This window comes from Bos indicus x Bos taurus, chromosome 4 (genome assembly GCF_003369695.1).
Source record: "Bos indicus x Bos taurus breed Angus x Brahman F1 hybrid chromosome 4, Bos_hybrid_MaternalHap_v2.0, whole genome shotgun sequence".
In the NCBI taxonomy this organism is placed as follows: domain Eukaryota; kingdom Metazoa; phylum Chordata; class Mammalia; order Artiodactyla; family Bovidae; genus Bos; species Bos indicus x Bos taurus.
Window position 1 is genome coordinate 70,657,193 of NC_040079.1, and position 24,074 is coordinate 70,681,266.

The following is a 24,074-nucleotide window of genomic DNA, read 5'->3' on the forward strand; positions in this document are numbered from 1 at the left end:
ATAGCCTTTTGTACCATTCCAGTGGTTGATTTTTTCATTTTCTGTTTGCTGATTTTCTTGGACTGCAAGAATGTGAGGACTACTCGTTTCACAAACACTGAATTAATTTTTGAAAATTGTGGCTGCAGGCTGCCTCTATGGTATACATTTTATACAACAAGGATTAAAAACTTTTCTCAACTAAAAAAAAAAAAAAAAAAAACTTTTCTCAACTGACAGTCCAATCTTGAGGAAAGATTAAAAACCACAAGCATTCCAGCCTTCATGCCAGAAAGCATAAATTGACACCAGCCCAGAGAAACTGGAAATTTGAACTTAGAATCACGGCTTACCATTTAGGAGTCAGTGGACTTTGTATCTTGATCTCCAAGTTTCATTCTTTTCCCACTTTTATGCTGTGTTTTCAAATTTTTAAAATTAGTTTTAATCAGCGCTTCCTTGCTTTTCAATGTTCTACTGTGCAGCAAAGTGCATCAACTCTATGTATATATATACACGTGTGTGTGCTAAGGTGTTTCAGTTGTGTCCGATTCTTTGTGACCCCATGTGATCCTCTGTCTGTGGAATTCTCTAGGCAAGAACACTAGAGTGGGTTGGTATGCCCTCCATATGTGTGTGTGTGTGTGTATATATCCCCTCTTTTTTGGATTTCCTTCCCATTTTGGTCACCACAGAGCACTGAGTAGAGTTCCCTGTGCTATCCAGTAGGTTCTCCTTAGTTATCTGTTCTATACATAGGATCAATAGTGTATATATATCAATCCCAAACTCCCAATTCATCCTACCACTCCTCCTTGGTGTCCATACCTTTGTTCTCTGCCTCTATTTCTGTCTTGCAAATAAGATTATCTATACTTTTTTTTCTGGATTCCACATATATGCATTAATATATGATAATTGTTTTTCTCTGTGTTTTCAAATTATGTAATTTTAAAAAGGGGGACTTGGATACTTGCCAGATGGATAACGTTAGGGTGTTGTTCCAGTTTCTAAATGAATTGATAATTCCTGTTAGAAGAGACCAGAGTTTCAGTCTTTTGCCAAAGGGTCTTGAGTAAGTACATGGCAAATGGAAATTCACATCTCGCTTTCCTGACTGTGCACTGGGGCTTGCACTGGACCATAGGCCTCACTTCTGGATGAAAGGTGTGCCTTGCTTAGTTGCTGTTGACCTTTTCAAAGAGGGTTAGTCCTCACCTACGAAGGTGAAGATGCAGGAATGAGTGTGTTCAGTTGTCTAAAACTTCTGCCTTCTCTTTCCTCCAGTTAGAACTTTTATTGCACAGAGAAAGTTAAATTTTTAACAGAGCCTAAAGGGAGAATAGATCCTTCTGATCTTATTGTTCCATCTTACAGAGAATGCCAGGTAGATGATAATTCTTCTCAGTGTAACAAATCCTGTGTGTAGCTAACCTCTTGTAGTCCTGTCACCCCCATGCATCTAATGGTACATTGTACTCTTGATTCAGATGCTATAGGGTCCTGTGGTGTGGGCTTTGGAACTGTTTTTCAGTCTTTGCAAAATCACCTTATAATTAGGATTTTAGTCTGCTAATCACACTCCTGTCGAGGTGGGTTCAAGGTGGGCCTGTCTATCCTGTTTCTAAATTCCATTCTGTAAAAACTAGTGTTAGGTGAGGGATGAGCGTACGTGCATATTTGCTGGGTAAGAAGAATTGATTTTTCATTGATGTGCCTCAAGGGCTCGAGTGACAGGTGGTGTGTGCAAAAGAACACATTGTGGGCCCTTCCTCAAGCAAAATAATCTGCTTCTTTTTCTGATGTTTTATATTTTTTTCCTTGAAAATGTAAACATGGCAACTGATTAATTCTTAAAATCTCATTTTGGGTTGAAAAAATGTTTTTTAAGTGCTGAGCCAGAAGTCAAAAACCAAGCAAAGCAAGCAGAGAAATCCTGTCTTTTGTATGGTGTGGGGTAATGGTTGCAGGAAATTGAATTGGTCCTGGTAATGTATACATTTAGTTCTCCATTATAACTTTTGTTGATTCGTATTATACTAATTTTTTTAAAACTTAAAAAATTCTTAAATGGCTAATTTTGCTCTTCTGTGTTTTTTTAGATCAATACTTCAATAAAAATATTTATTGAGTACCTATTAAACAGTAGAAACTGTTCCTAGAGATGGGAATTAAAGCCATCAAGACAGGACTCACAGTGGGAAGGGACAAAATAAAAACAAAGCAGGACTTTTCCTGATTGTTCAGTGGTTACTACTCCATTCTATCACTGCAGGGGACATGGGTTTGGTCCCTGGTCTGGAAACTAAGATTCTGCATGCCTCTTGCAGCCAAAAAATAAGGGGGAAAAAAATTAAAACTGAAACAGAAAATTAGAAAATAAAAACAAAGAAACCCTCATTGTAGTGAGGTAGAGATAAGTATGAAAAAGGTATGATATTTATGACTATGACATTTTCCACTGCTTGTGGGGAAGGTCTGGCCATTACTATATCTCTTACTTGGCTCTTTCCTGTTTTTGTAACTTTCAAGGTTCACGGACACTGCATGTGCAGGCATAACACCAAGGGCTTAAACTGTGAACAGTGCATGGATTTCTACCATGATTTACCTTGGAGACCCGCTGAAGGTCGAAACAGCAATGCTTGTAAAAGTAAGTCTCAGGCAGGGAATTCCCTGGAGGTCCAGTGGTTAGAACTCCAAGCTTTCACTGCCAAGGGTGGTGAAAGTCCCTGGTTGGGAAACTAAAGTCCTGTAAGATATGCAGTGGTACCAAAACAACAAGAAAAAAAGAAGAAAGTCTTAGGCAAAGGGATGTTTTGAATCAGTTCAGACCCCAGGATCCATTTTCTGAGTAGACGTGCTATAATAGTACACTATTTTGCAAAAGGAAGAAAAGTTACTACCCTTTTCCCAGCCTCGCCCTAATACTCCTAGGAAGCCATTATCCACTCAGATTAATCAATTAGCATTTATTAAGCAGCTCCCATGTGTTTGGCAGATGTTGTGTGCCACCTGTAACATTGCACTTTTTTCAAGGCCAGATGACTGAGAAAAATGAATGAAAACGATGTTGTGGTGGATCCATAAGGTCTAAGAGAGATGGAGTACTTGTCAGCCTTGTTCTGTGCCAACCCAGGTGCAGCCTGTGGCCTCCTTCCATCCATCCATCTGCCATCCCTCCTGGTGCTATTCTCTGGGCAGAGGGGAAGTTTGAAAACCACCACCCTCCCCACCTCACACAGTGATGCTGATAGATGATCATCCCTGCAAACATGCCTGCCTCTGACCCCACTGAGGACAGAGGGGCTAGGAGTTCAGAAACCAGTGAGGGCTGGAGTGGTCAAGGTTTTTGTTAGTAAGGACAACTAGCTGGGCCCTAGCAAGTAGTTAGGATTGTTTAGATAAAGAGAAGAAAGCAGGGGGAAGGTGGAAGGGAGTTCAGATAAGGAGAATACAAAACACAAGGCTCCTAGGACCTTCTCATGATATCGTGGTTTAATTCATGATTCCATGGTTCCAGGGTTTAATTAAACCAATGCATCCAAGGCAGGATGACACAGTCCCTCCCTTTAGGATGGATAAGATCAGTTGTAGAGCCCTTTGAGAACCCAATTGAGTTAAGCTTCCTTGTGAGAAGACAAGAGGAGTCGATGAGGATAGTTGAGCACGAGAGGGAGACGGTTAAAGCTGGGTTGGACCAAGAGGACTCTGCCAAACAGGCTAGAGGAGAAGCAGACTGACCCAAGAAGACTGGCTTGATGGCTGTTAAGGGTCTGATTCATAGAGCCTGGCCTAGGGTGGTGGTAGGAATGGGGAAGAAGAGAACGCAGCCTTCATACCATGTTCCTCAAAGCCAAGAGCCCAGACAGGCTTCCCCAGGAACATATCGCCTAGAAAACCCTCTGGAGTGATGTATTCCTGTCCTACTCTGCACACAATCCAAACGAGTCCTCCATGCAGTGCAGCCTTCCTGTGGGTGAGCCTGTGAGGGGACTTCCCTCAGAGCTTTTACACTTTTTATAGCCCATTCTCTTCCAAAGAGGGCAAATGAGGTTATTTCATAAAGATCACACTTGGAAGGTTTCCGGCATGGTTTAGGATTTAAACTGATGGCATAAGCAGATGTATTTTTTCCACCTCCAGTTCCTTCTTGTTAGTTGCCGTTTTGCCTGACTTCATCCCCAGTTTCCAAAATGAGCTTCCTTCCCACCAATCCCATCCTCCACTGGTTTTTCTTGTTCAGTCCCTTAGTTGTATCTGACTCTTGGTGACCCTGTGAACTACAGCATGCAGGGCTTCCCTGTCCTTCACTGTCTCCCAGAGTTTGCTCAAAATCATGTCCATTGAGTAGGTGGTGCCATCCAACCATTTCATCCTCTGTCGTCCCCTTCTCCTCCACTGGTAAGTAGATTGAAAAGATTTTTCCTGACGTAGATCTTGTTTTGCAGAGTGTAACTGCAACGAACATTCCAGCTCATGCCACTTCGACATGGCGGTCTACTTGGCCACTGGCAACGTCAGCGGAGGGGTGTGTGATGACTGTCAGCACAACACGATGGGGCGCAACTGTGAGCAGTGCAAACCGTTTTACTACCAGCACCCGGAGAGAGACATCCGAGATCCTAGTCTCTGTGAACGTACGTAGGAGAAGGTTACGATGGGGCGGGGAGAGGGGGGGATCTGTTTGGGTCATCTTTCAGCTTGAATAGTCGAGTAGTAACCATCCTCCTCTCAGGACTCAGACCTAGCCTTATTTTAGCCGCTATATAGGATGCTGGGAGTGGAAGTTAGTTGGTAATCCAGTCTTCTTTAGTCTATTTTTGTGAAATTTGGAGGGATGAAGGGAACATAGGTGTTTCTGCAGACACACACATTGTGTTACCTGGTGCTTCTCATCCTTCTTAGAATGTACATGTGACCCAGCTGGTTCTCAGAACGGGGGAATCTGTGACAGCTACACGGACTTTTCTGCTGGTCTCATTGCCGGTCAGTGTCGGTGTAAATTATACGTGGAAGGAGAACATTGTGATATCTGCAAAGAAGGTTTCTATGGTTTAAACGCTGAAGATCCATTTGGTTGTAAATGTAAGCACTTGTGTTAAAAAGTTTGGGAGTTCTCGTGTGCACGTAATTCCCATTTTACCTGGCAATTCTTTATCATGTTGATGACTACAGACTCACTTGCTTGTGTTTCTTTGCTTCATTTTATCTTTAACCAAGCTTGTGCTTGCAATCCTCTGGGAACGATTCCTGGCGGGAATCCTTGTGATTCTGAGACCGGTTACTGCTACTGTAAGCGTCTGGTGACAGGACAGCATTGTGACCAGTGTCTGGTAGGTAAATCCTAATTACATGGGATGGGTGGTTTGTGAATGTGTTCCAGTAGAGAATGATTTTCACAGTTGTTTTGTAGGTTCTGCCTACAAAACACCCTTTTATGTAAATCATAAAAGCCACTAGTAGACAATTCACAAAAGAGAAATTACTAATGAATAATTTTGTCAGGATATTCACCATTACTATTAGAACCGTAAAATAAAACCAGAGTGAAGTACTGTTTTTACAGACAAAACTAACAAGTTTTTTTTTTTAATGGTAATGCCTACTAATAAGTGAAGTCATAGTGGGAGGCTGGTACTCGAGTGCTGGTGATGAAAATACAGATCGGCTCATACTTTGCAAAAAGCATTTTGGAGATGTGTATCCATTGCCTGTAGAAATGTGCATACCCTTTGACCCAGTAATTCCACATCTGGGGATCTATCCTAATGAAATAATCAGAAAATTGGTCAAAGATGAATTCACTAGAAGACTCATAGCATCTTTTATCAATAGCAAAAAACACTTGGAAGCAACAGGGAAAATATTTAAATAAATTTGGGAGTTTCTCTACAGTGTGATGGTTTCCCTGCTGGCACAGCAGTAAAAAAAAATCCACCTGCCAATGCAGGAGACGCCAGTTTGATCCCTGGGTTGGTAAGATCCCTTGGAGGAAGAAATGGCAACCCACTCCAGTATTCTTGCCTGGGAAATCCCATGGACAGAGGACCCTGGTGGACTACAGTCCATAGGGAAGCGAAGAGCTGGACAGGACTTAACAACTAAGCAACAACAAAACAGTATGATATTTTGTTGCTATTGAAAATGACGGTAACACAAGGGGGAAATGCTTATGCTGGTGTCAAAAAAAGCCACAGGATGTGAGTAGTATCTTGATTATGTAGGGAAAAAGTTCATCAAGAAAAACAAAATCTGGAAGGAAGTAGACCAAAAGTTCACTATGGTGATCTGGAGAATATTTATGAAGGTAATTTTTTAAATTATTTTATGTCTTTTATAACATTCTTGTGATTGCTTTCATAATTACTGACTTACTGCCAGAGTAATTCTAAAGAAAATTGGCATATTTGCTGCCAGCTCATGTTAATTTTTGGATGAAGGTTACTTGCAGGGCAAAGAAACTGCTCTGATCTGGGGTTACCATGTGGCTATGTGCAATCTTCTCTGACCCCAGTGACCTGCAGCTTGCGGTTCTCTATTCTAGAACACTCACGCCTCGTGTAGGCTTTCTGCTTTCACAGTGCAAAAGAACGTTTGGTGGAACGTCGTCCAAAACACGCCATAACTTGTCTCTTGCTGGGTCTATTGTGTAATTACAGGAACCCCTCTTTAGATGTTTAATCTTTTGTTCTGCAGCCAGAGCACTGGGGCTTAAGCAACGACTTGGATGGATGTCGACCTTGTGACTGTGACATTGGGGGAGCCTTAAACAATAGGTGAGTGGAGCTGCTCAGACACTCTTGCGCTCAGTCATCCCCAGGGTCCTCATGACCTCTAGGACGAGGTGACGCTCAGTGTTTTCCTGAGAGGCAGAGAACATTTACCTTTGCTTTGAATCTGTGATAATCACTTTTACCTGTGTTCTGCTGCTGCTGCTGCTAAGTCACTTCAGTTGTGTCTGACTCTGTGCGACCCCATAGACGGCAGCCCACCAGGCTCTCCTGCCCCTGGGATTCTCCAGGCAAGAGCACTGGAGTGGGTTGCCATTTCCTTCTCCAATGTGTGAAAGTGAAGTCGCTCAGTCGTGTCCAACCCCCAGTCACCCCATGGACTGCAGCCCACCAGGCTCCTCCGTCCATGGGAGTTACCAGGCAAGAGTACTGGAGTAGGGTGCCATTGCAAAGATTTTTAAAGATTGATTCATTCCAAGAGTTAGCTTTGAAGCCTTCTCTAGTCTGTTTATGTTTCCTGGTTTTTAATAGTGTTACTTGTTTTGTATTTTACTTTTCTGGTCTGGTTTGTGTTTTTTTTTTTTTGGTGACACAGCTTATGGGATCTTAGTTCCCTGACCTGGGATTCAACCCGGGCCATAGCAGTGAAGGTATTGAGTCCTAACCACTGGACCGCCAGGGAACTCCCTTATTATTTTTTAAATTATAAACACAGTACATGCCCATGGCTTAAAAAGATTCAGACAGCTCATGTAGGTATGCTGCCTTTTTTCTCCACTGAGTTCCGTTGCCTTAAAGTGCCACTGTTAGCAATTCCTTGTATGTCTCTAGAAAATAAAAATGGTGCTCAGAATACATCTTAAAACTGACAATTTCTTTCCTCTCATTTCTTTTGAAATAACATGTTGGGTGTTGTTTTTTAAATAGACAGTACAAAGAAATAAAAATTGTCCAGGATTTCCTACTTAGTTGTACAAACTTTTTTTATAAATCAAAATAATATATGTATGTACGTTACTCTGCAACTTGCTTTTTTAATCTAGAGATCTGTTTTTCATATCAGCATCAATTTTATCTCCCTTTTTTTGTATTCTGTCATGTGATAGTGCTATGATTTATTGATTTTATTATTATTATTATTTTAAATGTTGTAGAGACTTTCCTCGTGGTTCAGTGATTAAGACTGAGCTTCCACGGCAGAGTGTGTGGGTTTGATCTCTGGTCAGGAACTAAGATCCCACATGGCACGTGGTGCGTACCAAACAGAAATGTTGTGGTTAGTATCCTTGTGGATAATCTTGATGAATGTTTGTAGACATGTCTGTAGATTGGATTCCTAGTGATGGAACAGCTAAGTCAAATTATATGTGTATTTTCTATTTTACTGGAGATCTCAGGTTGTTCTCCAGACAGATGGTGCTAATCTGTTTTCTTCTCAACTGGTTACAAAGTACTGTTTTCTCCCATCTCCACCAGCAGCTGGTATCATCAAATCTTTTATTTTTCACCAATCTAAAAGACAAAAAGTGGAGTCCCATTTGATTTGTGTAAGGACTCTCTTCATTTTCTTCTTCGTTATTTCTTTCTTTTTTTTTTTTTTTTTTACAACTTTCAAGTACATTAATGAAAATTACATACAATAATTTTAGGGACTTAAATATGTTGGCATTCCTTGAATCAATGAGATATGATACTCTCCCCGAAATGATCAAAATACACATTTTGGCAAGATGTTAAATTTGTAGGAGTTGGATTTATTACCTTTGAGTCAGAGAGAATTCTGGTCTCTGTGTGTTACTGGATCAGATTCAGAACATCTGGTAAAAATAGTGTAAGTGACTGTTGGGAGGATAGACAGATGTTTCCTTGTGGCCTTGAATCTTGCCTGGGAGAATGTGCTGAGTTCATTGAGTAAGCCTCACGGATTCAAAAACTGACTCTCTAACAAGAAGTTTTCCCAACACTGTAATAGTCTACTTGGGAAGGAATGAGACTTTAAGCAGCAAGAACATGTTCTGTTTGGCCTCTGTAGTTGATTTGTTCTGTTCCAGATCATGTAGTAAACTCTGGACTGCACGAAGCCCTCGGAACTCAGGGTGAATGTCCGTTCTTAGAAAACCGCCAGAGGGGAGGAAGCGAGGATAAGTCCATAAATGCAGAAAGAGACCAGTTGCTCCCTCTGTTAATGAAATCAGTTCTGACTTTCCTTGGTGACTCCCAGAACACATGCTGATAAATCATTCCTTTAGTAACCAAGTCCTCAATTCAAAGCTGTCATCACTACGAAAATCCTTCTTAATTAGAGGAAAGCAGCACACTTACTTCTCCAAATTATGTCCTAAACTCAGGAATGTCCTGTTCCTAATGCCGTGTCTCTGTCTCTTCCACACCATGCTTCCTGTCTCTAAATCCACCCACACACAGCCCCTGGCCTACCCTTCCAATCTCCTGCAAAACCGTATAAAAACCAGAATGTGCTAGTCAAGAGTTTGTGAAGCAACACATTTCAGTCAAGTTTTGTTTTTGTCTTTTTTATTGGAGTATAGTTGATTCACAGTGTCGTGTTAGTGTCTGCTCTACAGTAAAGTGAATCAGTTATACATATATCCTTTAGTGAAGCTTTTAAAGCGGGTAATTTGATCTTTCTAGGGTGATGGACGAGATAGCTGCCTTATCTTTTGGCATCATTGGTGGGGAAAAAAGAAACCTTAAAAAAGCCTCTAGTCTTGTGATTCTTCAGTATTTTGTAGTGATCCTGTTCGTTTTTTTAATTTATTTATTTGGCTGCCCCAGGTCAGAGTTGTGGCACGTGGGACCTAGTTCCCTGACTCAGGGATTGAACCCAGGCCCCCTGCATTGGGGGTGAGGAGTCTTAGCCACAGACCACCAGGGAAGTCCCTGTAGTGATCCTTTTCAAGGCTGTTTTTTCCCACAAGGACTTTAAGAATCTCACAGGGGTGATAGAGGCCCTGCCTTCTAAAGCACTTATTCTACTAGAATACTCAGTGCATAGCAGATACTCAGAGTTACACTTTCTGAATTGTTTTGTTACAAGCGCTCAAATATCTTCCACCTGACAATATTACTTTGCTCTGCCTCAGACCCATGTTGAATAAACATTGATCGAGTCAAAGAATTTGAGAAACTAGATTTTTATGATATAAAAATCAAACGCACTCTTCCTGGGAGATGCAGTCTCTAAATCAATCCCAAACATTCCTTAGTTACTTTGGCCAGGGCCAGAGTAACTGTAAAGTCATGAAGTGGAAAAAGTTTTTTAATGTTTTTGTTTAATGAGCCGAATGACTTTTGGTAGTACAATAAAAGTGTAGTAATCCATGTCTATTATGTTGACAGCTAGTCTCAACTTTTGAATATTTTAAAGTAAGATCTGATTTGTTTAAATAATGTGACTTAAGCCAGGTTAATGACGTTTTGCCTAGTAGATAACCCACTTTAATGAATAAATAAGAGTGCATGCTAAGTAAATGCTACTTGCAAATATTTAAAAACACTGAAAAATATAAATATCTTGGCAGCATCCTTTGTAATTATTTCATCAGTGTAGTTTAGGACTTTGGTATCTGGCTTGAAGCCCACCACTTTTTTGAAGACCTCTCCTTCCTAGGCTTAAGTCCCCCAACCTTCCTTTGATGTGAGAACATGTTACTTCTGCATCTGTATTAGCACTGATTCTGCTTTGTAATAGTTGCTTGTATTTAGAAGATCTCTTTGAACAGGGATTGTGTCGTACCTGTTTTTGCATCTCCTTTTGTCCCCAGCATAGTGATAACGTGCTCAGCAAATGAAGAACTGAAATTTATTGTACTCTGAAACCAGAGCAGAAGTCAGTAGATATTTTCATCAGTGTATTGAATGATCCTGATGTATTAATTAACCCTTTGTTAATTGCTATGGCAGCTGGGCATAGAGAGGTTATAGAACACAGGTCCTACTCTTTAAAAAAGTATTCTATTGGGGGCGGGGATTGGTTGAGGGGATGGAAAAGCTACTCTGGATAAAACGTATGATACTGACTGCTCAACACTGTGGAACCAATTCTTATTTGTAATCCGAATTTTGGAGATTTCAGTGTTGAACAGAGGAGTGGGTTTTGTCCTTTAATGTTTTTCTTTTGCTTAACTTCTTAGTAGTAAGGTTGAGATTGCACAGTATTTTCCCTGCTTATCACTGTTTAAATGAGTTTTCCTTCTACTAGTCCTTAATTTCTACATTTATGAGAAATCTGTTTTTGAAAAATGATGTTTTAAAAAATTTTTATTTTATGAAAGTATAGTTGATTTACAATGTTGCATTAATTTCTGCCGTACAATAAAGTGATTCAGTTATATGTGTATATATCAGATCAGATCAGTCGATCAGTCGTGTCTGACTCTTTGCGACCCCATGAATCGCAGCACACCAGGCCCCCCCTGTCCAACACCAACTCCTGGAGTTCACCCAGACTCATGTCCATCGAGTCAGTGATGCCATCGAGCCATCTCATCCTCTGTCATCCCCTTCTCCTCTTGCCCCCAATCCCTCCCAGCATCAGAGTCTTTTCCAGTGAGTCAACTCTTCGCATGAGGTGGCCAAAGTACTGGAGTTTCAGCTTTAGCATCATTCCTTCCAAAGAAATCCCAGGGCTGATCTCCTTTAGAATGGACTGGTTGGATCTCCTTGCAGTCCAAGGGACTCTCAAGAGTCTTCTCCAACACCACAGTTCAAAAGCATCAATTCTTTGGTGCTCAGCCTTCTTCACAGTCCAACTCTCACATCCATACATGACCACAGGAAAAAACCATAGCCTTGACTAGACAGACCTTTGTTGGCAAAGTAATGCCTCTGCTTTTGAATATGCTATCTAGGTTGGTCATAACTTTCCTTCCAAGGAGTAAGCGTCTTTTAATTTCATGGCTGCAGTCACCATTTGCAGTGATTTTGGAGCCCAGAAAAATAAAGTCTGACACTGTTTCCACTGTTTCCCCATCTATTTCCCATGAAGTGATGGGACTGGATGCCATGATCTTCGTTTTCTGAATGTTGAGCCTTAAGCCAACTTTTTCACTCTCCACTTTCACCTTCATCAAGAGGCTTTTGAGTTCCTCTTCACTTTCTGCCATAAGGGTGGTGTCATCTGCATATCTGAGGTTATTGAGATTTCTCCTGGCAATCTTGATTCCAGCTTGTGTTTCTTCCAGTCCAGCGTTTCTCATGATGTACTCTGCATATAAGTTAAATAAACAGGGTGACAATGCACAGCCTTGACGTACTCCTTTTCCTATTTGGAACCAGTCTGTCGTTCCATGTCCAGTTCTAACTGTTGCTTCCTGACCTGCATACAAATTTCTCAAGAGGCAGATCAGGTGGTCTGGTATTCCCATCTCTTTCAGAATTTTCCACAGTTTATTTTATGGGATATTATGGTGTATCCCAGGATACTGAATATAGTTCCCCAGGATACAGTACAACCTTGTTGTATATCCGTTTTATATGTAATAGTTTGCATCTGCTAATCCCAAACTCCCAAAGCATCCCTCCCCTACTACCCTCTCCCTTGGCGACCACAAATCTGTTTTCCATATCTGAGAATCTGTTTCTGTTTCATAGATAGGTTCACAAATAGATTTGTGTCATATTTTAGATTCCACAAATGATATCATATATTTGTCTTTCTGTCTGACTTACTTCACTTAGTATGGTAATCTCTAGGTCCATCCGTGTTGCTGCAAATGGGATTATTTCATTCTTTTTATGGCTGAGTAGTATTCCATTGTGTGTGTGTATATATACACACCACATCTTTCTTCATTCATCTGTCAGTAGATATTTAGGCTATTTCCGTGTCTTGGCTATTATGAATAGTGCTGTTCTGAACATAGAGGTGCATATATCTCTTTGAATTACAGTTTGTCCAAGTATATTCCTGGGAGTAGAATTGCTGGATCATATGGCAGCTCTGTTACAATTTCCTGAGGAATCTCCACACTGTTGTCCATACCGGCTGCACCAATTTCCATTCCTACCAACAGTGTAGGAGGGTTGCCTTTTGAGAAGTAATCTTGGCCTTTATCCTTTGAGGAAAAAGTAGGGCTTTATTAGGTTTCTGTTGGTGCCATAACAAATTACCACCACCACTTAGCAGCCTAAAGCAACATAAATTTAAGACCTTACAGTCTGTGTTTCCACCTGCAGGCTCTGGGGAGGCTCTTTCCTGCTCACGTGCACTGTTGGCAGAATTCAGTTCCTCTTGGTTGCAGGATGCAGTTCCCATTTTCCTGCTGGCTGTCAGCAGAGGGCCATTCCCACCTTCTTGAGGCTGCCCACATTCCTTGACTCATGACCCCTTTCTTTCACCTTCACAACCAGTGACGATGGGTCACATCCTCCTCGTGGGACAGCTCTGATCTTCTCTGCTTTGAAGTATTCATGTGATTTGCTTGGGCCCACCTGGGTAACCTACGGTAATCTCCCATCTCAAGGTCCTTAAGCTTGGTCCCATCAGGAAAGTCTTTTGCACCACATGAAGTAACATGGCCATAGAATCCAGGGGTGAGGACATGGAGGACATGGGCATCTTTGGGAGCCATTTTTCTGCCTGCCATAGGCCCTGATTTATTCTGTTTTATGTCATTACTTTGCCTAACTGGCCCAATGAATTGCATCTGTATCTAGTTGCAGATAAATTGGTGAAGGGAACTTGTATAATTATCAAGGGTATATTTCTATCTGAAATGATTTTTGCTTGAACACAGGAAAGAACAATGATACATAATAAATCTTTGTCTCCACTCTGGAGGAGGCGATATTTGAGCTTCCAGTGAAGGCACAGATGGGATGAGTGTGGCGTGGTAGAGACCTGGTCTGCCCTTGACCGTGTCTGCTCCCGTCCCTTCTGTCTTCTCTGGGCCACCTCTGTCCTGGTGTCCCCTCAGCTCCTCACTCAGATGAGCATTGTCTTTGCTCTTAGCTCTGGGTGGGCACTTCCTGCATTTTATTTTGCTATATTGGTCAATTGCTCTTTTTTTGTTTATACCACCAATTAGATTGGAAGTTCTTTAGGACAGGGACAATTTTTTTCTCCCCTTTTTCTTTCTCCGTTTCATTTTGAGGGAAATAATGGACTAACAAGGAAGGAAGGATTTGTTCAGAAGAGAATTGACAGAGGCTTTCCTGGTGGTCCAGTGGTTAAGACTCCATGCTTCCATAGCAGGGGGCTCCGGTTTGATCCCTGTTCGGGGAACTAAACCCTGCATGCTGCACAGTGAGCCAAAAAAAAGAGAGAGAGCTGACAATGAACTGAAAGGGGAGAGTATCAACACCAGGAAGCACAGCTGCCAGGGCTAATATTTGCTCAGTAAATATTTATAAAAGAGTATGAGTGTGACTCGGCTAAAGCCAAGGACGGGCACCGGGAAGAAAAGCAGTTGTTTTCAGAGGAGAGGTTATAGAGGCTGCTGGAAGCCAGGCAGAGACACCATGACTTGGTAGAAGAAGAAACAGTGGTAGCGTTTTGTGTTGTGGGCTTTTGTGAAGTGATGAAGGTGGGGCTCTGGGAAGACTCATTTGGCTGCGTAAAAGGATGGACAGGGCGGTGGGGAGAGAGGAGCTGGAGAGGTCAACTTGGGAGGTGAATAGAGTGACAGGTGTGGAGCGATGACATAGGGTACTAGGGTAGCCACAGTGACAAGAGGAAATGGCTAAGTGGAGAACCATCTTGAAATAACATGTGTTGTATTAAGGATAAAGGAAAGGGATGATTATGTCTCACCTACATCAGAAATTTTTTTTAATTGAAATATAGTTGATTTTCAGTATTGTGTTAGTTTGTGCTGTACAGCAAAGTGATTGTTATACATATATACAGTCTATTTCATTATGGTTTATCATGGGATGTTGAATCTAGTTCCCTTTTCTGTACAGTAAGACCTTGTTAATCCATTCATGTAACAGTTTGCATCTACTACCTGCAAATTCCCAATCCATCCCACCCCACCCCACCTCCCCTTGGTAACCATGCGTCTGTTCAACAACAGAGGAATTTTAAATCTGCTGATAGAAATAGCAGAGCTGAAGGTAGATCAGTGTGTGAGGTGACGAATAGCTTGGGACAATATGAATTAGAGGTGACAACTGGACAAATCATGGAAATGCCCCACGCATGACTGAAGGTGTACAACCAGAGCAAAGTTCTGAGCGGGTGAGGGCCACCTGCTTGGGGGCAGGTAAAGCCTTTGGTGAATGAGTTCACCAAAGGAATAAGTGTTGAATGGGAGCCACACCTACTGGCGACAAGAATTCAAGTGTGCAGACACGGGCGTGTGGCTGCGGGGGCCGACATGAGGGGAATTCCCTTCACAAGGTCAGGTTCTCATGAGTTGTTTCTCCTTTAGAATTGTGCTGCAGATAACAGTACTTCAGGAGTGTGCCCACCTCTCCTTCCTTACCTTCATTTGCTTGTTCTCTAGTGGTGGATAGCATAGAAAGGATTTGTGTGTGTTCTTCTTGGGTGGTTCATGTTTGAGACATTTGTTCCCTCAGTAAACATCTGCTGGGAGGAAGGGATTTTCTTTTGTCCATATGATGTCATGCCTGATGCCTGAATTTTGGAAAATGGGTGTTGTTGGTTGGATTATGTTTAAAGAGGGTTAGATCCTAATTGGAGCAAGCTTTCTTCCTCTCTGGGAATAGATTTAAAGTAACAATTCCAAATCGCGTCTTGATTTTAATGAAGTAAAGATGGATCCATGTAATTCAGGGTTTTTTTTTTTTGTTTTTTTTTTTATTGAAGTATATTTGAGTTACAATGTTTTAGGTGTCCTGCAAAATGATCCATATATATATATATATATATATATATATATTCTGTTTCAGATTCTTTTCCATTATAGGTTATTACAAGATAGTGACTATAGTTCCTGTGCTATAGGTTCTTGTTGTTTCCCTATTTTATATATAGCAGTGTGTATCTGTCGATCCCAGACTCCTAATTTTTCCCTTCCCCTCCTCTTTCCCCTTTGGTGACCATAAGTTTGCTTTCTGTGTAATTCAGTTTTATCCTGTACATAAACTCCTGTTACCAGGGAAAAAACAGACAAACGTAGGCTGAGGACCAAATGAGTATGTTACAGTTGAGGCCTTTATTACCTAAATAATGACCAATAACACAAAAGCACTGTTTCCATTAAATAGTATTTTTCTTTTTAAAATTCAGAACACCTATCTTTCATGCATTTATTTCTTGAACCAATGTTTGGGTGTGTCTGTGTGCTAAGCACTGGGCCAGCTGGGGGGTCGGGCAGGGTAACTGAGGTGAGTCAGGCACAGTCCAGGCCTTCAGGGAGTTTCCTGTCAACTCAGGGGTTAGGTAGGTCTATCAATAATTGTACAACAAGAGAGAAAGTAATAAATGTCTTAGTACAGAGCACAAACAATTGAGGCCTCAGAAAGCACCATTTGAGAACAGTAGAGGGAGGGAACCAAACAAGCCTTCAGGAAAGGATGATGGTTGAAAAATTAGGAGAATTTGAAGACACAGTGCTCAAATGTAATGAAGCCTACTTCAGGACCAGCTTAGTTGTTGACGTTTCTCCTGCAAGGAGGTGATGGCGTGAAGGAGAAGGTGGTTCCTTCTATGGGATGGGGAGTGACAGTCAGGAAACACGATGCCTGAGCTGAATCTTGCGAGAGGAATGGGTGGGTCTTTGCTGGGTAAATGAGGGAGCGGGACATTCCAGCCTGCAGGAACAGGAGAAACAAAGGGAAAAGGTCATGCGTCCCCCAGCGCCCTGGAGAAACTCAGTCGCTCAGTGTGGTGGGAGAGGTGAGGAGAGCCAGAAAGGAAGAGGAGGGCCAAACTGGGGGCAGGGGACAGCGGGACCTGGCGCACTGCCCCAAGGCCATCGTGCCTGCAAGTGTTATGGTTAATGCATCTCAGAAAGGTCATTGGGGCAGCTCTGGGGAAGGTGGAAGTTCTGGTTGAAAGTTGGAAGACTGGCAATAAGGATACCAGTTGGAAGACTTTACCTGCTTTTACCATGAATGAGAGAGGGAAGAAAGGCATAGCCTAGTCAGTGGGAAGTGGGGAGAGACACCCAAGATGCTAGGAGGGGCTCTCACAGAATTTGGCCCTTGATTGGTTACAAAGAGGGAATCTAGAGGATACCTTCTGATTTCTGACATGGCTGATGCAATGGTGGGTAGTGTCTTCTCCCAAGGCAGGGATTGGGTGCTGCCCTCTTGGATCCGTGATTAGCCTCTGGGACCACTGAGTTGGAGCTGTCCTTCTGAGAGTTGGATATTTAGATGTCAGGCCCAGGAAAGGGGTTGTATTTGCCAAAGAAATATGTTCTTGCCAATGTAAGAACATATGTGATAGCTACAGAAACACTGCCATGGCACATATGGAGCAGGGGAGAGCACAGGGGAGAGAAACTGAAAGGCCAGGTTACTGAGACCTTTCAACCTCAGGTGCTGTGCTTGGTTACTCAGTTGGATCCAACTCTTTGTGACCCCTATGGACTGTAGCCTGCTAGGCACCTCTGTCCATGGGGATTCTCCAGGCAAAAATATGGGAGTGGGTTGCCATGCCCTCCTCCAGGGGAGCTTCCTAACCCAGGAATCAAACCCAGGTCTCCCACATTGTAGGCAGATTCTTTACCATCTGAACCACCAGGGAAGCTCGGGAGTTTGGGATTAATTGGTAGGCAGTGTTTTTTCCATGTACTTACTTTCAGAATGGAGTAAGAATACCCTCCTGAGTATTTCACCCCATTTACCGTTTAATGGCAAACATGGGTCTGCTTCCAGTAGGTTCACTGATGGATGTGGTGAGCACCGCTGACCCTCTCTGCTTCCTTGCCAGTTGCTCTGCAGAGTCGGGCCAGTGCCTGTGCCGACCCCACATGATCGGACGTCAGTGCAGTGAAGTGGAATCTGGCTACTACTTCACCACTTTGGATCACTACATCTACGAAGCAGAAGAAGCCAACTTCGGGCCTGTAAGTAGGGGTGTGCTTGCCAGGTGGATAAAGCAGAGTGGAGGGGGGCAGTAATGTGATACACACATTTTGTAAAGAGACTAGGTAAGGAGCATCTTATCAGTGAGCATGAAGCAAGGATCAGGACCAGGCCTTCTTGAGAATAGTCCTATTTAAAACTAGGTAAATCCATCACCCAGAAAGACTTCAAAACATTCAGTAATAAGGCTATTTGTGTTTTTAAGGGGGTTGGTTTTTCGGTGTTTTTTTTCTATTCTCTACTGACACTCCAAAGTTATTGAGCTAGTATAGTTAACATTCAGAGTATATTGTTTCCGTTTTCTATTGCTGTGTAGCAGCTATCCCAAAAGTTAGTGGCTTAAAATACATGTCTGGCACTTCAGCTGGGGTGGCAGAAAGAGCTGAAGGCTGGCTGAGCACCGTTCTCTAAACAGCTGTCTTGAGCTTCTTCACAGCGTGAAGAGTAGTGAGACTTCTGCCACGGCATCTGCCTTCCAAGAAGGAGGAAACAGAAACTGCCAGGTCTCTTAAGGTCTGGGCTAAGAAGACCCAAAAGGTCATTTTTTCACATTTTGCTGGTCACAAGTCACAAGGCCAGACCAGATTCAATGGCAGGGGAACATAGTTTACACCTCTAGATGGTGAAGCCACACCCACGTTCATTATAGGTGAGGACGGACTTCATCTTTGGAGGTGACTAATCACAGGTATTGTATGTAATCCTGTGAACACACTCGAAGTCACCCTTGAGTTAAGCAACTCACATTGATCCATTCTCAATTTCATTGACCATCAGAATTCACTCATCAGTAGTGAACATTCATGACTGTATCGCGTTTCCTCATTTGTACCTGGAGCTTGAAAGAAATGCCAATGAGGATGACAGAAATACACCCATAGATATTGGGCTAGTCTTGTAGAAATGCAGAACATACCTGGTCACTCCTAGGCTTGCTCATAACAGCATTTGGGATGTTCTCTTTCCTTCCTTCATGCTCATTCCCCTGGTTGTATCATAGAAGGTATATCCTAAGCCTTAATTCCATCTCCAGTGTCTCAAGACTACTTCAACCTAAAAACTAAAAAGAAACCAATTACCTGTTTATATTCCAAAAAATTATAGAATCTACTGGGAAAATGTGGCTGCAAAAAAAAAAATAGGTTTCATATCTACAGTTTCGGACCTTTGGGTGCCTTCAGATTTCTTTAACTGTTAACATCGAATTCCATTTCAAGTAAAGCATCACGCCTGTCCCCTTGTCCTTAGGGGGTCAGCATAGTGGAACGGCAGTATATCCAGGACCGGATTCCTTCCTGGACTGGAGCGGGCTTCGTCCGAGTGCCTGAAGGGGCTTACTTGGAGTTCTTCATCGACAACATACCATATTCTATGGAGTATGACATCCTAATTCGCTATGAGCCACAGGTAAGCCCTCATTGGACTAATGGGGCTTGGGGGATACTGGTAAAAGTTTTTCTTCTAATGGACACTGAGTCTTTGTGAAATGTGCAGGCTGCCTTGGAATAGAGGAACCTCTCTGACTTTCTATCTTCCTCGAAAGTAAAAATATACATTTTTATTAAATTCAGTTTCACAAACATTTAGTGATCTCTTTGTTAAGCACTTAGTCTTGCTGAGAACTGAGGTGGTGATGAGAACGTGCTGGGTCCTCTTCTTGCCCTCATAGCCTGCCCTGCCCAGGGATGGACACGTGTCCCTAACTGGCATCAAAGGTGGAAAGTGTAAGAGCAGAGACTCAAGCAATGCTGCCAGATGAGAGGTTCATACCAACCAGACTGCCCCAGGGCTGCCAGGATGTTTCCTTAAAGAGTCAGTTGTAGGTCTTAAGATGGAGACAGAATTTTGACACAAGCGGAAGTGAGGGACAGCGTGAGCAGCAGGTGGAGGGGTGGTTGGAGTGTCCTTCCACAGAGAAAGGGTGGTTGGAGAGGCTGTTAGAAGAAACGCTGGGATCAGTAAATGAAATTGGAGTCTGTATTAACAGGAAGCTTTTGAAGGGTTTTGGACAGGGGATTGTCTTTAAGCTGTGGGTTTGAGTGTTCTTTTTTTTAATCTTCTTAATTTTTGCTTTTAAGTCAGAGAAAGACAGATAACCATATGATACCATTTATATGTGGAATTAAAATATGGCACAAATGAACTTATTTACACAACAGAAATAGACTCACGGACAGAGAAAACAAATGTATGATTACCAAAGGGGAAAGGGAGGAGGGATAAATTAGGAGTTTTGGATTAACAGAGGCACACTGCTATATATGGAACACTGAAACAATAAGGACCTGCCATATAGCACAGGGAACTATATTCAATATCCTATAATAACCTGTAACAGAAAAGAATCTGAAAAAATAGATATGTGTGTATATATAACTGGATCTCTTTGTTGTATCCCTGAAACTAACACAACATTGTAAATCAACTATACTTTAATAAAAGATAATAAAGTGTGTTTTAAGGTGGATGGAAAGGGATATTGGGAGAGGCAAGGAGAGCTATGGAAGGCTGTTTCAGTGTCCAGGTGAGGAGATTTGGGCTGAAACTGGGGTAACAAGCCAAGAGCATGGTAAGAGGGAAGGGAAATGCAAGCGAGTGTTTCCCGTTTAAACTTGGCAAAAGATAGGTGGCTGGAGACTTCCAAACAGGCAGCAGCAGGCCAGCGAATCGTCCTTCTGATCCTCTGCTTCTTACTCTAGCTCCCCGACCACTGGGAGAAAGCTGTCATCATGGTGCAGCGGCCCGGCAAGATTCCAACCAGCAGCCGGTGTGGAAACACTGTTCCCGATGATGACAACCAGGTGGTGTCCCTGTCACCTGGCTCCAGGTCAGTGTGGCAGCGGTTTGCAGCTCAGTAGAACCAACATGCAAATTAATTATTTTGCTGGTGTCTCACCTTGTGAGTTGTACAGTAACCATTTCAGAGCCAAAACCAGACACAGACTATTCCTTCCTTTGGGATCTATGGGGAGCTTTGATAGATTGGATGCTTAAAGGTTGACCTTTGTTGTTTTTCTTTTCTGTTTTGGGGCAGGTACGTGGTCCTCCCCCGCCCCGTGTGCTTCGAGAAGGGTGTGAACTACACGGTGCGGTTAGAACTGCCACAGTACACCTCCTCGGACAGCGGTGTGGACAGCCCCTACACCCTGATTGATTCCGTAAGTGGAGGTCATTTCCGATGCGAGCAGGGAGGACTGGGCAGACAACGTGCATCTACTTCCCTAGAGGGCTTTGTGGAGGATCATGCTGAGGAGTCTTTCCTGCCTCCAAGGTTACTTTGCTTGTTTACTTTAATAAAACTCCACCCTCTGGAAGACTCTACTCAAGCTGATCCTTCCTGAAAATAGGAAGTGTCTGAACAATGACATTTCAAAACTCATCAAACTATGTAAGGGGTATCTATACTTTTTCTGGCAAGAATGTTTTAAGAATGAGAAGATTTCCACTTGACGTTGATTTGCGTTAATTGGTGACCCCAGACAGCCACCTAAGAACAGTGTGTTCTGGTTTCTTCCTAGCTTGTTCTCATGCCATTCTGTAAGTCACTGGACATCTTCACCGTGGGAGGCTCAGGAGATGGGGTGGTCACCAACAGCGCCTGGGAAACCTTTCAGAGATACCGATGTCTAGAGAACAGCAGGAGCGTTGTGAAGACGCCGATGACTGATGTTTGCAGAAACATCATCTTTAGCATTTCTGCCCTGTTGCACCAGACAGGCCTGGGTAGGTATCACTGCTGCTGCTTGTGCCCCTTCTTTCTCAAAAGCTCCGAGGACACTTGGCATCATGAGATACATTGGCAGGCATGTCTGATAGTTCTTTGTTAGGCATACAACACAAAGGAAAGAGTGTCTCAACTGCAGTTTATGTTTGTTTTTTTAAGAGTGTGTTAGTGATAAAGCACCTCTGACAGTGGACTCAGTCATCGAGAAATACACAAAGGGTAAGAGACGAGGGAAAGGCCCCTGAGACTTGCCATATGCAGGGCAGGAAGTTGGAATGAAATCAGAGGAGCATCCCATAACTGAAATAGATGTTTTGCTCTTCGAAAGGTCACTGGCCTTTTGTTGAGGATCCTATGATATTTGAGCTTTGAAGGCAAAGAGAGAAAACATTAGTGACCTCCTTCCTAGAAAAACTGATTTTATCTGTCAGCTTGCTCCTGCTGCTTCCCTCACACCCCTCTGAGGGAAGATAAATGCTTTAAATGGGAATTCTGAATGAGCCGAGATGCCCACGAGGGGTCAGGGAAGAATCTGAGCAAAAGGACAGGCCAATGCAGAACTGGGTGGGATGTGCTGGGCTATCGCTGTGGCAGGCATGGCTGCCCTGGGTTATGGGCTCTTGCCTGTCTTCCCTGCAGCTTGTGAGTGCGACCCTCAGGGCTCCTTAAGTTCCGTCTGCGACCCCAGCGGAGGCCAGTGTCAGTGCCGGCCGAACGTGGTGGGAAGAAGGTGTGACAGATGTGCTCCTGGCACCTTTGGCTTTGGGCCCAGTGGATGCAAACGTAAGTTGACCGGTAGAACTGTAACATACTCATTCACATCATAAGTCATGCAGCTTCAGAAGGCGTGCTGCACCCCGGAAATTGATCACAGAGGCCCATGAGCATTCTACACTGAAAGGAGGGGGCCAGCCTGTATAAGAGGTGTGTTTGCATTTAACCAGTTTCTCAACGTGGTCCCTTGGTTGCCTATTTCTTCAGCTTGTGAGTGCCATCTGCAAGGATCTGTCAATGCTTTCTGCGACCCCATCACTGGCCAGTGCCACTGCTTCCAGGGGGTGTACACGAGGCAATGTGACCGGTGCTTACCCGGGTTCTGGGGTTTTCCAAGTTGCCAGCCCTGCCAGTGCAACGGCCACGCCGATGACTGCGACTCAGTGACAGGGGAGTGCTTGAGCTGCCAGGACTACACCACAGGGCATAACTGTGAGAGGTATGTGCCGCCTCTTGAAAGGAAAGAGAACAAGGTTGTTTTTGACTGAGCAAACAGCATCTTAGACAAACCACAGAATGACTCTCTACCAGGCTCCAGGTTGCTCATTCATTTCTAATCCCCTTGGTATTTTCTAGGAACTCATTCATTTATCTAGTACAGACTTCGTTTACAGCTTCTGTGTGCCAGGCATTGTTTGAGGGCAGAGGGAGATACAACAGAGAACAAAACTGGCAGGAATCTGCTCTCTTGAAGAGTCCTTCTAGGCTGCACAGCAATCGTCTCTGGCTCGGCCAATTCTGGCCTAGGGTGAGAGTTGTGAAATGTTAATTCCTAATTTGGGTCAAAGTAGAAACCAAATCCAAACGGGGATTAGCCACATTAATGGCTTTGTTGATCTCAACGTTTTATGCAGCTAGCGTTTCCAGGAGCCCATGTAAAATGTGCACAAGTAGATCTGTTCTCCAGTTGCTGCTGCTAAGTCGCTTCAGTCGTGTCCGACTCTTAGCGACCCCATGGACTGCAGCCCACCAGGCTCCTCCTTCCATGGGGTTTTCCAGGCAAGAGTACTGGAGTGGGGTGCCATTGCCTTCTCCAGTTAGCAGATGTTAATTGGACAATTATTATGGATGTAGTGCAGTGCCCCAGGGCTAGGAAGAATGGGACATAGAATATGCCTCTAATCATATTATAGCCCAGCTCAGTAGGTAAGAAATAGTCTGTATGAAAAGATTACATCCTGACTTACATCATTCGTTACTAATTTAAAAAGGCAGACATGCTCTTAGAATCTGCTGTTTTGCGAGTACTAGTCTCCACCTTTCACGTCAGTAAACCTCTCCTGATATCCACCCTCTATGGTACTTTTGCTTTTAAAAAAATATTCAGCAAATGTTCAGTCAGTGCAAAATTTTCAATTTTAGTGAAAATTGAATATGTGATTACAGCATGAGGATGTACAAGGCAGCAAATACACGGCTCTTGGTTGTGTGCTGGATGGTATTCAAGAATTTACTCCTTAGAGTAAAAGTCAAGTGTTTCCAACCACAAGATTGTGCTGTAGAAAGATAGGAGACAGTTAGACAAGATTGAAAGGAACAAATTAATGTATTGGTGTCATTTTTCGTTCTCTGCATTTGATTTTTCATCACCATTGTTTCAGTGGACATGGAAAATAAATTCAAGACAGACAGATGAGAAAATCAGATGAAAAGGGTGAAGAAGGTGGGGAACACTGGTCAGCAGAGGTGATTGTCCACAAGGCTGATGTGATATCATATTTCTAAAGCGTTCTGATTGCTTGCAGGAGAACTCAAAAGGATGTAGGAGGAGAAAGGGTTTTCACCCCTAGTTTGATGACAGAATTTCACTGAAGTATTTCAGATGCCACTATTTAGTTTGAGCT

General features: G+C 43.0%; 1 protein-coding gene across 1 annotated transcript in view; it reads left to right on the forward strand.

Moving 5' to 3' along the window:
* The window catches only part of LAMB1 (laminin subunit beta 1), a 77,098-nt gene that overhangs the window by 22,328 nt on the left and 30,696 nt on the right, over positions 1-24,074 (forward strand). The window contains exons 9-20 of the mRNA XM_027539649.1: positions 2,512-2,632; positions 4,431-4,619; positions 4,888-5,067; positions 5,203-5,315; positions 6,679-6,758; positions 17,578-17,713; positions 18,981-19,139; positions 20,432-20,559; positions 20,767-20,890; positions 21,251-21,455; positions 22,096-22,239; positions 22,438-22,669. Coding sequence (XP_027395450.1) covers positions 2,512-2,632; positions 4,431-4,619; positions 4,888-5,067; positions 5,203-5,315; positions 6,679-6,758; positions 17,578-17,713; positions 18,981-19,139; positions 20,432-20,559; positions 20,767-20,890; positions 21,251-21,455; positions 22,096-22,239; positions 22,438-22,669 — 1,811 coding nt within the window. The remainder of the gene's footprint in view (positions 1-2,511; positions 2,633-4,430; positions 4,620-4,887; positions 5,068-5,202; positions 5,316-6,678; positions 6,759-17,577; positions 17,714-18,980; positions 19,140-20,431; positions 20,560-20,766; positions 20,891-21,250; positions 21,456-22,095; positions 22,240-22,437; positions 22,670-24,074) is intronic.